The 13436-nt window shown below is 45.9% G+C and overlaps 1 protein-coding gene across 3 annotated transcripts in view; it reads left to right on the forward strand.

Annotated features, from left to right (window-relative positions):
- The window catches only part of LOC110504495 (rho GTPase-activating protein 20), a 56731-nt gene extending 45368 nt beyond the window's left edge, over positions 1-11363 (forward strand). For all 3 annotated transcript variants that reach the window (XM_036974984.2, XM_036974982.2, XM_036974983.2), the window contains exons 13-14: positions 8440-8554; positions 9322-11363. In XM_036974984.2, coding sequence (XP_036830879.2) covers positions 8440-8554; positions 9322-11039 — 1833 coding nt within the window. In that variant the 3' untranslated portion in view covers positions 11040-11363. The remainder of the gene's footprint in view (positions 1-8439; positions 8555-9321) is intronic.
- Positions 11364-13436: the final 2073 nt, after the last annotated feature.

A 13436-nucleotide genomic window follows, 5' to 3' on the forward strand; every position in this document is an offset into this window, starting at 1 on the left:
GGGAAGTTAGAAACCAATATACACAGGCAGTTAGAAAAGCCAAGGCTAGCTTTTTCAAGCAGAAATTTGCTTCCTGCAACACAAACTCAAAAAAGTTATGGGTCACTGTAATGTCCATGGAGAATAAGAGCACCTCCTCCCAGCTGCCCACTGCACTGAGGCTAGGAAACTCTGTTACAACCGACAAATCCACTATAATTGAGAATTTCAATAAGCATTTCTCTACCGCTGGCCATGCTTTCCAGCTGGCAACCCCTACCCCAGTCAACTGCCCGGCACCCTCCCCAGCAACCCGCCCAAGCCCCCACCATTTCTCCTTCACCCATATCCAGATAGCTGATGTTCTGAAAGAGCTGCAAAAGCCAGGCTAGACAATCTGGACCCTCTCTTTCTTAAATTATCTGCCGAAATTGTTGCAACCCCTATTACTAGCCTGTTCAACCTCTCTATCGTATCGTCTGAGATTCGCAAAGATTGGAAAGCTGCTGCGGTCATCCCCCTCTTCAAAGGGGGGGACACTCTAGACCCAAACTGCTACAGACCTACAGTGCCTTGCGAAAGTATTCGGCCCCCTTGAACTTTGCGACCTTTTGCCACATTTCAGGCTTCAAACATAAAGATATAAAACTGTATTTTTTTGTGAAGAATCAACAATAAGTGGGACACAATCATGAAGTGGAACGACATTTATTGGATATTTCAAACTTTTTTAACAAATCAAAAACTGAAAAATTGGGCGTGCAAAATTATTCAGCCCCTTTACTTTCAGTGCAGCAAACTCTCTCCAGAAGTTCAGTGAGGATCTCTGAATGATCCAATGTTGACCTAAATGACTAATGATGATAAATACAATCGACCTGTGTATAATCAAGTCTCCGTATAAATGCACCTGCAATGTGATAGTCTCAGAGGTCCGTTAAAAGCGCAGAGAGCATCATGAAGAACAAGGAACACACCAGGCAGGTCCGAGATACTGTTGTAAAGAAGTTTAAAGCCGGATTTGGATACAAAAAGATTTCCCAAGCTTTAAACATCCCAAGGAGCACTGTGCAAGCGATAATATTGAAATGGAAGGAGTATCAGACCACTGCAAATCTAACAAGACCTGGCCGTCCCTCTAAACTTTCAGCTCATACAAGGAGAAGACTGATCAGAGATGCAGCCAAGAGGCCCATGATCACTGGATGAACTGCAGAGATCTACAGCTGAGGTGGGAGACTCTGTCCATAGGACAACAATCAGTCGTATATTGCACAAATCTGGCCTTTATGGAATAGTGGCAAGAAGAAAGCCATTTCTTAAAGATATCAATTAAAAGTGTTGTTTAAAGTTTGCCACAAGCCACCTGGGAGACACACCAAACATGTGGAAGAAGGTGCTCTGGTCAGATGAAACCAAAATGGAACTTTTTGGCAACAATGCAAAATGTTATGTTTGGCGTAAAAGCAACACAGCTCATCACCCTGAACACACCATCCCCACTGTCAAACATGGTGGTGGCAGCATCATGGTTTGGGCCTGCTTTTCTTCAGCAGGGACAGGGAAGATGGTTAAAATTGATGGGAAGATGGATGGAGCCAAATACAGGACCATTCTGGAAGAAAACCTGATGGAGTCTGCAAAAGACCTGAGACTGGGAGGGAGATTTGTCTTCCAACAAGACAATGATCCAAAACATAAAGCAAAATCCACAATGGAATGGTTAAAAAAGAAACATATCCAGGTGTTAGAATGGCCAAGTCAAAGTCCAGACCTGAATCCAATCGAGAATCTGTGGAAAGAACTGAAAACTGCTGTTCACAAATGCTCTCCATCAACCTCACTGAGCTCGAGGAATGGGAAAAAAATTCAGTCTCTCGATGTGCAAAGCTGATAGAGACATACCCCAAGCGACTTACAGCTGTAATCGCAGCAAAAGGTGGCGCTACAAAGTATTAACTTAAGGGGGCTGAATAATTTTGCACGCCCAATTTTTCAGTTTTTGATTTGTTAAAAAAGTTTGAAATATCCAATAAATGTCGTTCCACTTCATGATTGTGTCCCACTTGTTGTTGATTCTTCACAAAAAAATACAGTTTTATATCTTTATGTTTGAAGCCTGAAATATGGCAAAAGGTCGCAAAGTTCAAGGGGGCCGAATACTTTCGCAAGGCACTGTGCTCCTCTGATAGAGTTCAGTGTGACAAATTCAAGGGCCTGTTGTCCGGACCTCTGGCAGTCTCTATGGGGGTGCCTACAGGGTTCAATTCTCAGGAAGACTCTCTTCTCTGTATACATCAATGATGTCGCTCTTGCTGCTGGTGATTCTCTAATCCACCTCTACGCAGACGACACCATTCTGTATACTTCTGGCCCTTCTTTATACACGGTGTTAACTAACCTCCTAATGAGCTTCAATGCCATACAACTCTCCTTCCGTGGCCTCCAACTGCTCTTAAACACAAATAAAACTAAATGCATGCTATTCAACCGATCATTGCCCGCACCTGCCCGCCCATCCAGCATCACTACTCTGGACGGCTCTGACTTAGAATACGTGGATAACTACAAATACCTAGGTGTTTGACTAGACTGTAAACTCTCCTTCTAGACTCACATTAAGCATCTCCAATCAAAAATTGAATCTAGAATTGGCTTCCTATTTCACAACAAAGCTTCCTTCACTCATGCTGCCAAACATATCCTCGTAAAACTGACCATCCTACCGATTGACTTGACTTTGACTTTGGCGATGTCATCTATATAATAGCCTCCAATACTCTACTCAGTAAACTGGATGTAGTCTATCACAGTGCCATCCATTTTGTCACCAAAGCCCCATATACTACCCACCACTGCGACCTGTACGCTCTCGTTGGCTGGCCCTCGCTTCATACTCGTCGCCAAACCCACTGGCTCCAGGTCATCTACAAGACCCTGCTAGGTAAAGTCCCCCCTTATCTCAGCTCGCTGGTCACCATAGCAACACCCACCTGTAGCACGCGCTCCAGCAGATATATCTCTCTGGTCACCCCCAAAACCAATTCCTCATTTGGCCGCCTTTCCTTCCAGTTCTCTGCTGCCAATGACTGGAATGAACTACAAAAATCTCTGAAACTGGAAACACTTATCTCCCTCACTAGCTTTAAGCACCAGCTGTCAGAGCAGCTCACAGATTACTGCACCTGTACATAGCCCATCTATAATTTAGCCCAAACAACTACCTCTTCCCCTACTGTATTTATTTACTTATTTTGCTCCTTTGCACCAAAATATTTCTATTTCTACTTTTCACATTCTTCCACTGCAAATCTACCATTCCAGTGTTTTACTTGCTATATTGTATTTACTTCGCCACCATGGCCTTTTTTTTGCCTTTACCTCCCTTATCTCACCTAATTTGCTCACATTGTATATTGACTTGTTTTTCTATTGTATTATTGACTGTATGTTTGTTTTACTCCATGTGTAACTCTGTGTTGTTGTATGTGTCGAACTGCTTTGCTTTATCTTGGCTAGGTCGCAATTGTTGATGAGAACTTGTTCTCAACTTGCCTACCTGGTTACATAAAGGTGAAATAAAAAAAATAAAATATAAAAATACATACATTACCGTTCAGAAGTTTGGGGTCACTTAGAAATGTCTGTTTTTGAAAGAAAAACACATTTTCTATCCATTAAAATAACATCAAATTGATCAGAAATACAGTTTAGACATTGTTAATGTTGTAAATGACTATTGTAGAATGGAATTTCTACATAGGCGTACAGAGGCCCATTATCAGCAACCATCACTCCTGTGTTCCAATGGCATCTTGTGCTAGCTAATCCAAGTTTATCGTTTTAAAAGGCTAATTGATCATTAGAAAACTTTTGCAATTATGTTAGCACAGCTGAAAACTGTTATTCTGATTAAAGAATCAAGAAAACTGGCCTTCTTTAGATTAGTTGAGTATCTGGAGCATCAGCATTTGTGGGTTTGATTACAGGCTCAAAATGGCCAGAAACAAATAACTTTCTTCTAAAACTTCTAACAGTCTATTCTTGATCTGAGAAATGAATGCTATTCCATGCGAGAAATTGCCAAGAAACTGAAAAGTTCGTACAACGCTGTGTACTACTCCCTTCACAGAACAGAAAGAGGAGTGGGAGGCCCCGTGCACAACTGAACAAGAGGACAAGTACATTAGAGTGTCTAGTTTGAGAAACAGACACCTCACAAGTCCTCAACTGGCAGCTTCATTAAATAGTACCCTCAAAACACCAGTCTCAACGTCAACAGTGAAGAGGCAACTCTGGGATGCTGGCCTTCTAGGCAGAGTTGCAAAGAAAAAGCCATATCTCAGACTGGCCAATAAAAATAAAAGATTAAGATTGGAAAAAGAACACAGACACTGGACAGAGGAAGTGTCACGGCTGTTGAAAGAAGAGGACCAAGGTGCAGCGTGGTGAGCGTACATATTCCTTTATTTATATGACGCCGACAAAAACAATAAACAATCCAAAATAGTGCAAACAAACAAAGACAACTACCCACAAAGACAGGTGGGAAAAAGGGCTGCCTAAGTATGGTTCCCAATCAGAGACAACGATAGACAGCTGTCCCTGATTGAGAACCATACCCGGCCAAAACAAAGAAATACAAAACATAGAAAAATGAACATAGAATGCCCACCCAAATCACACCCTGACCAAACCAAAATAGAGACATAAAAAGCTCTCTAAGGTCAGGGCGTGACAGGAAAATTGGAAAAAAGTGTTATGGACAGACAAACCTAAGTTTGAGGTGTTCGGATCACATAGAAGAACATTCGTGAGACACAGAAAAAATTAAAAGATGCTGTAGGAGTGCTTGACGCCATCTGTCAAGCATTGTGGAGGCAATGTGATGGTCTGGGTGTGCTTTGGTGATGGTAAAGTGTGAGATTTGTACAGGGTAAAAGGGATCTTGAAAAGGGAAGGCTATCACTCCATTTTGCAACGCCATGCCATACCCTACCCTCTGAACGGCACGTAATTGGAGCCAATTTCCTCCTACAACAGGATAATGACCCAAAGCACAGCTTCAAACTATGCAAAAACTATTTAAGGAAGAAGCAATCAGCTGTTATTCTGTTTTTAATGGAGTGTCCAGCACAGTCACCAGATCTCAACACTATTGTGTTGTTGTAGGAGCAGCTTAACCGTATGGTACATAAGAACTGCCCATCAATCCAACTTGTGGGAGGTGCTTCAGGAAGCATGGGGTGAAATCTCTTCAGAATACCTCAACAAATTGACGACTAGAATGCCAAAGGTCTGCAGGGCTGTAATTGCTGCAAATGGAGGATTCTTTGACGAAGCAAAGTTTGAAGGACACAATTATTATATCAGTGAAAAATCATTATTTATAACCTTGTCAACATCTTGACTATATTTCCTATTCATTTTGCAACTAATTTCATTTACGTTTTCATGAAAAACAAGGACATTTCTAAGTGACCCCAAACTTTTGAACGGTAGTGTAATGTACGCCTAAAGGTCTGGAGGTTTGGAGTGCTGAGGCTAAGGGCCAGGACAGGGTGTAAAGGAAAGTTATACTGTTGCTGCTACTGTAGCTGTCAGACCAAGCAGGATGTCCAATGGAAGAACAAACAGCAGTGTGGAGTTAGAGAGTGTGTCAACCTCCTGCTAGGAGCCTCAGGCTGGGCTATACTATGTATGTTTCCTCTTTAAACCTGGACTGACCTACTTACACCCTCATTTTACATTGATTTAGTCACCGGTTTTCAATATCTGTACTGACACACACAAGCACATATGTTTGAGATCTCTATCCTTGCAGTCACGGTGACACAAAACAAGTGTGAAATCTATCCACTGACATAAAAGCTTGACATTTTACGCTAAGTTACTCACACAGAGTAAGAATTGACACACCGGTTCACAGTACTTGTAACGAGTGCACTGGGAGTTGGGAAGCTCAAGTTCAGGGAGTGCATAATTGAATAAACAAATGAACGAAAGACGAACAACACACAGACAGGAAACTGAAACAGCAATAATGAAGCATGGGGATTGAACCAATGGGAGTGACATATTCTGACATATTCTGAGTAGGTAATCAGGGAAGTGATGGAGTCCAGGTGAGTCTAATGACGCGCAGGTGCGTTTAACGATGGTAAACAGGTGTGCGCCATAACGAGCAGCCTGGTGACCTAGAGGCCAGAGAGGGAGCACACATGACAGTACTACCTTTACCACTAGACTGTGTCCAACACATAACAGTACTAACCCTACCACTAGACTGTGTCCAACACATGACAGTACTAACCCTACCACTAGACTGTGTCCAACACATGACAGTACTAACCCTACCACTAGACTGTCCAACACATGACAGTACTAGCCCTACCACTAGACTGTGTCCAACACATGACAGTACTAACCCTACCACTAGACTGTGTCCAACACATGACAGTACTAACCCTACCACTAGACTGTGTCCAAAACATGCTAGTCCTGAAATTATTCAATATGTCACGAGTGGCCCCAGATGTATTGTAAGGTTAATAATAAACAAGAATAAGTCATCACGTCTATAATACTCTCTGAATTACGGTCGATTTTGGACACATTGTTGTTGGACAACACTCTATCTGGTTGTTTCCCGATCTTTCTCAATCTGTGTCAAATGTGTGTTTTTTTTGGTGAGGCTTGGGCCTGTTGAGGTTCACTGGGAAAAAATCCAAAGCATTTCCTACAGATTCCTGAGGACGAGTGTGTTTTGACAAACCCACCGCTTTAAACACTCCTCTCTGTCTTTACACACAGGCGCAAACTCGCACGGACACTTACGCACGGACACACACACACACACACACACACACACACACACACACACACACACACACACACACACACACACACACACACACACACACACGGAGACACTCATGCTCTCTCTAGCACACACTCTCTCTCACACACAACACACACTTCTTTCTGTTTGTTTGTATGTGTGGCCCACTGGCTCCAAGGCCTCTGAAGGGGGAAAATGTGAGATTTTGAAATTCCCCTGGTCGATCGCGGTCTCACAAGGAGCCAAGTCAAAGTGGGCTGGCGTGGGTCTGGTCTCTAATGGCACTGGGCAGTCTGGAACACTCCCCTCCGCTCTCCTCCGCTCTCCTCCCTCCGCTCCCCTCCGCTCTCTTCCGCTCTCCTCCCTCCGCTCCCCTCCGCTCTCCTCCGCTCTCCTCCGCTCCCCTCCGCTCTCCTCTGCTCCCCTCCGCTCTCCTCCCTCCGCTCCCCTCCGCTCTCCTCCGCTCTCCTCCGCTCTCCTCCGCTCCCCTCCGCTCTCCTCTGCTCTCCTCCGCTCTCCTCCGCTCCCCTCCGCTCCCCTCCGCTCTCCTCCGCTCTCCTCCGCTCCCCTCCGCTCCCCTCCGCTCTCCTCTGCTCTCCTCCGCTCTCCTCCGCTCCCCTCCGCTCTCCTCTGCTCCCCTCCGCTCTCCTCTCCTCCGCTCCCCTCCCCTTCCCTCCGCTCCCCTCCCCTCCGCTCCCCTCCGCTCTCCTCCCCTTCCCTCCGCTCCCCTCTGCTCTCCTCCGCTCCCCTTCCCTCCGCTCCCCTCCGCTCTCCTCCCCTCCCCTTCCCTCCTCTCCCCTCCCTTTCCCTCCGCTCCCCTCCGCTCTCCTCCCCTCCCCTTCCCTCCGCTCCCCTTCCCTCCGCTCCCCTCCGCTCTCCTCCGCTTTCCTCCGCTCCCCTTCCCTCCGCTCCCCTCCGCTCTCCTCCGCTCCCCTTCCCTCCGCTCCCCTCCCCTTCCCTCCGCTCTCCTCCGCTCTCCTCCGCTCCCCTCCGCTCTCCTCCGCTCCCCTCCCCTTCTCTCCGCTCTCCTCCGCTCTCAGATTTTCCCCCACTTCACTTCCGCTCCCTTCTCCATCACTCCACGGTTATCATTTAGATGTTTGTGGCTCCTACAGACATGTTAGTCTCTGAGTAGCTTGAGTAAATGTTTGTCAGAAAAGTTTGCACAATAAATACGCATGCTATCGTACCTTACCTCAGAAAAAGCCCCCCTACTTCTTCACCAATGACAACAGGTTCTGGATTAATGATTGAGTTTCTAGATCTTATCTCAGTGAGTTTGATTGGCACACCCCATGATAGACATAACCAGGCTTAATACAGGGAGGGACAGAAGGAGAGCGAGAGAGAAGACAGTTTAGCCGTATTCCCTTGCTGGAGTTCTGTTGTGTTAGACTAGCCTGTGAAATTCAAAGCCATGCTCTATCAGTCCATTCACTCCCGTAGCCCTCTGAACAGAGGCGTATAAAACAGGCTGACATATTGTGAAAACCATGACACAGTCTACCCGGGAAACTACCTGTGAAATAACCTACAGTATAAATTGCAGTCTGTGCCCTGATCTGGGACCAGTCATGAACTTGTGTGACTGTGTAACAACGTCTATGATCTGTTTCCAGGTCTGCGAGCTGGTACGGTTACTGATTGAGAACTGCAGGAAGGTCCTGGGAGATGATGTCACCTCTCTGTTTGGTGCATTCCCTCAGAAGAGCAACAGCAGCGACCATGGATCAGGTAAACAAAGTCTCCATTTATTTACTGAAGAAATAACATCTACATCCAAATGATGTTGTACAGTGCTCTAAACAAATGCTGTTCGTTTTGGTGGCAGAAAACTTGATAAGATAAAGTTGGATAGGAACAGAAAAGACAGGGAGAAAAGAGATGCCTCATAGAGGTGGAGTGAGGAAGAGAGAGGTCACAAACCAAGCAGAACTGAAACAACACAGAGGTGGTTTAATTTGACACAGCTCTTCACAAGGGTCAAAAAAGTCACGAGTGTGTGTGTATGTGTGTCGACAGCAAGACAGTGGTTCTGTGTATTGGAGCCCTTATCATCGTTAAAAAGCATATTAAACCTGACTAGCTGCAGTGTGTGTGTGTGTGTGTGTGTGTGTGTGTGTGTGTGTGTGTGTGTGTGTGTGTGTGTGTGTGTGTGTGTGTGTGTGTGTGTGTGTGTGTGTGTGTCCAAGTTGAGTGTTTTCTCAGACGTGGCCTCTCCATAAGCTTGTGTCTCGGTGAGGTTTCTTGATAGGGGTCAATATGCTGACCTCAGTCACTTCAGTGATTAGTACACTCTCAGTGACTCATTAACACACCAGCCAATTTCCTCCTTCTCCCCTAAACCACCTAAACCAACCTATTTGAATGGCAGCTGTATGCTAGGGACCATTACAGCACTTTATGCTTAGTTTTCAAACCCTGTGTCTATCTAACGAAATGGAGGTTTGTTCAAACTCAAACTCCCCCTTCTCTCTTTCCCTCTCTCTCTCCCTCCATAGATGTGTCATCTTTCCAGATGAATGACTCATCCTACGACAGCCTGGAGAACGAGTTAAACGAAGACCCAGAGTCGCCCTTCCAGGAGTCCCTCCCTCTGAGAGACAAGGCCATGCCAGACAGCCACAGCAGAGACTCTGTCATCACGCTGAGTGACTGTGATCCAGACCCTGACCCTGACCCTGAGACTGACCTCCTACATCTCCCTCCACTGCCCAGACCCAGGAAGTTCACCTCCGCCATACGCCAACCACAGCCACGTCAGTCCTTTGTCCAATCACATGGCCCTCGGAGGTTACGACGCAGCTCGGAGCCCGCCCTTGGACACACCCCCGGAGCTCTGATTGTCCAATCAGATAAGCACAGTTTGGCATCACGTAAAGCGAGCTACGATGCGGCGATGGAGGGAGAGGAAGAAGAGGGAGAGGAAGGGGAAGATGAAGTGTTTCTGAAGCAGGGGCTCAGGGCTCTGCAGCTGAAAGACATTGTAGTCACAGGTGGAGAAAGAGGAGGGGTTGGAACTCTAGAGCGGAGGACGCTGAAGCACGCCCCGCCCCCTCCTTTACGATTGGATGCAAGCTGCTCCAGCCTGTCGTCCCCAGCGACCTCCCCCACAGGCTCCTCCCTCAGCTCCCTAGACTCCGCCTTCTCCCAGTATTCCACAGACTATGTCACCAGCACCGGCTTCCATTTGGCTGAGCCTTCCCCCCACTCCCCACTCTCACCCCGCTTCCCCCTCTCACACCTCTTCCCCCTCTCACCCCGCTTACCCCGCTCCCCCCAGGGCTCACCCCCCAAGAGAGACACAGTGGACTGGATCCAAAGCCACCCCCCCCACTCCTCCCGGACCCCGTCCACCCACCACGGCCTGCACCCCAACACTTGGTTCAAGAGGGACCGACGGCTGTCGCTTCGGCAACCTGACAACGGACACCTGGAGGAGGAAGTGGGGGAGGGGGAAGGGGCTAGCCCCCCAATATCCCCAGAGGTTAAAGGTGTAGAGGTGACCACCAAGAGGAGGTCCAGTAGCCCTCCATCCTACCAGCAGGCTATCCTACAGCTACAGGGGAGTAGGTCTCCCTTCTACAGAGGCACAGAGAAACCCCTCACCATAAGGGAGCTACGGTTGCTGCACGACCAGTCCTGCAAAGTCACCCACAGACCCCCCACAGGAAGTGACGTCACCCAGCAGCCTACTGGAATAGGATGTGAGGTCACCCAGCCCCCCCAGGGTGTGTTCTATGGACAGAGTAGCTCAACACTTACCCTCCAAAGGCATAAGTCTCATTCCCTCACCCCGGCCATGGAGGCCAGCCGCAAGGTCCTCACCATGCCTCGCAGAGCCTCCGAGCCCTCATGCCTGACAGATGCAGCCTCTAGCCTTACCCTGGAGAGGCCCAGGGTCAAGTCCCGGACCCACAGGGTCAAAGATCAGCAGCTCCCTGAGAGTGGACTTAGAGTCTCTGACGTGGAGCCACAGCGGAACGGAGCAGGCCCAAACTCAGAGCCAGGGATCTGCCTATCACCCTCCACCACGCGGGCAGTGAGGGACTACTTTTCCTCACAGGGGCGGGTGGATGCAGACGCATGCCTGGGTAGGAGTCAAGAGGTGGCTCTGGCCCTCGTCCAGGGGAAGAGGGAGTGGCAGAGCAGGAAGTGTAGTGACCTGTGTGTTGACGACTTTGACCAAATGTTCTTTGCAGAAGAGTCCTACGTTTAATACATCCAAGAGGATTTTAAGAGTGTCTGTTTATATGGTATTGTTGTTGGTGTTTATATTGTCATATATGTACAGTCATAGTAGATGTTTGGTTGTGCTTGAGCTCTGTTTCCGCATGTCTGTCAACAATAGGTAGAGCTCTATATTTATGTTGATATGATGCTTTGTTATAGTGTTATACGACCTGAAAGAAATCATATGTGTATTTTTGTACATGATGCCAATCCTGCTGCTGTCCTATAGAGTATATTTGCTACAGAACACACCGTTTGAATATCTGATGTCTAATGCTTATGAAAATTAATTAAAACGATTATAACAAAACATTGCTCTTGTGAAAGTATCTTTATGTATCAACGGGAGTATTCATTTCTCTTTATTAAAAAGGCAACATTTTTTAAATTGTTCTTCTGTTATTTTGTGCCTACTTTTTGACGTTATGGGTCTCCATGACTTGGGTTCTGGACTACGACTCTGCAGGACTGAGTAGGACAAGCTGTACTATACTAAAAGCACAGTGCTTTATTAGTGATAAAATGTCAACTCTTTACACCTGTTTAGCATGAATCATCAGACTCATAGTGTGATGTAAGCATAATATTCCATGAATAATTCATCTGTATGGTCTCTGGTGGCGGAGTGATGTAGGTCTGGGTCTAAGAGGATAGACAGGTCTCTCTCAGCCAGAGAGTCTCTCTCTCACACACCAGACAGGGAGACATGAGCACGAACAATTATGTAATGGAAGCAGAGCCATGAAGCCCACGGGTTTGGCCAGCCTTCCTGGACCTGCCTCAAAGTATAATATCTGCTCAAAATGTGTGTGTACAAGTTGTGTAGGGCTGGATGCTGTTGTACTTGAATCACTGGAGCATGACTCCATCAGTAATAAGTGTTACGTCTCTAGTCTAAAAGGTACTATATGCTGGCCCACATGGGTCATGTTAACATGCACTGTGGAGTTCGAAGGTTAGGGATCTAGCTGGATGTTGAAGTGATTCTGCCTGTTTATGTCTAATTGTCACACCTCTACAGAGGTGGGAAGCTTAGTGGGAAAGCAGTACAAGTAGGAATGGTTGGTTTAGCGAGGGAGCTTGATGGAGTCATTAGTAGTTATAAGTTATAAGTTATAATAACTAGGGTGGACAGGAAAGACTCCTGGCCCTCACAGAACATGCTTCATTAGAATTCACTGTGTAACCCTCTCACCACAAGGCTTGGATAAATCACCTCGGGAATAATGGTGAAAATGACATCTCTGTGAATTAACTTGTATGATAAGTGAGGGGAAAAACAAGAGGCTAGAGATATTACTAAAATATAGACAATAAATGTAAAAGACATTAGGAACACCTTTCCATGATAGACTGACCAGGTGAATCTAGGTGAAAGCTATGATCCCTTATTGATGTCACTTGTTAGATCCACTTTAATCAGTCTAGATGGAAGGGAAGAGACAGGTTTAAAGAAGGATTTTTAAGCGTTGAGACAATTGAGACATGGTTTGTGTATGTGTACAATTCAGAGAGCGAATGGGTAAGACTAAATATTTCAGTGCCTTTGAATGGGGTATGGTAGTAGGTTTGAGTGTGTGAAGAACTGCAACACTGCTGGGTTTTTCACACTCAACAGTTTCTCGTATGTATCAAGAATGGTCCACCACCCAAAGGACATGCAGCCAACCTGATACAACTGTGGAACGCTTTCAAGTCCATCCCCCGGCGAATTGATGCTGTTCTGAGGGCAAAAGGGGGAGCAACCCAATATTAGGAAGTTATTCCTAATGTTTTGTACACTAAGTGTATACAGGCTTTGAATACCTTTTTCAGGATGTTATCCAATGAAATAAGAAAAAATGCAGCATGACTGAATGAAATAACCACCCAATGAATACATAATATATATATAAGTACAAGTCAAAAGTTTGGACACACCTACTCATTCAAGGGTCTATCTTTGTTTTCACTATTTTCTACATTGTAGAAATATAGTAAATACATCAAAACTATGAAATAACACATACGGAATCATGTAGTAGAAACTTTAAAATAATTGAAATTTGACTGATTGATCCTCATGTCTTAAAGTAATGATGGACTGTCGATTCTCTTTGCTTATTTGAGCTGTTCTTGCCATAATACAGACTTTGTATTTGACCAAATATGGATATTTTCTGTATACCACCCCTACCTGTTCAAACACAATTGATTGGCTCAAACGCATTAAGAAGGAAATACAATCCACAAATGAACTTTTAACAAGGCACACCTGTTAATTTAAATGCATTCCAGGTGACTACCTCATGAAGCTGGTTTAGAGAATGCCTAGAGTGTGCAAAGCGGTCATCAAGGTAAAGGGTGGCTACTTTGAAGAATTTCAAATATAAAATAGAGAGAA

The sequence above is a fragment of the Oncorhynchus mykiss genome, chromosome 3, assembly GCF_057628025.1.
Source record: "Oncorhynchus mykiss isolate SJ-2025 chromosome 3, ASM5762802v1, whole genome shotgun sequence".
Classification (NCBI taxonomy): Eukaryota; Metazoa; Chordata; class Actinopteri; order Salmoniformes; family Salmonidae; genus Oncorhynchus; species Oncorhynchus mykiss.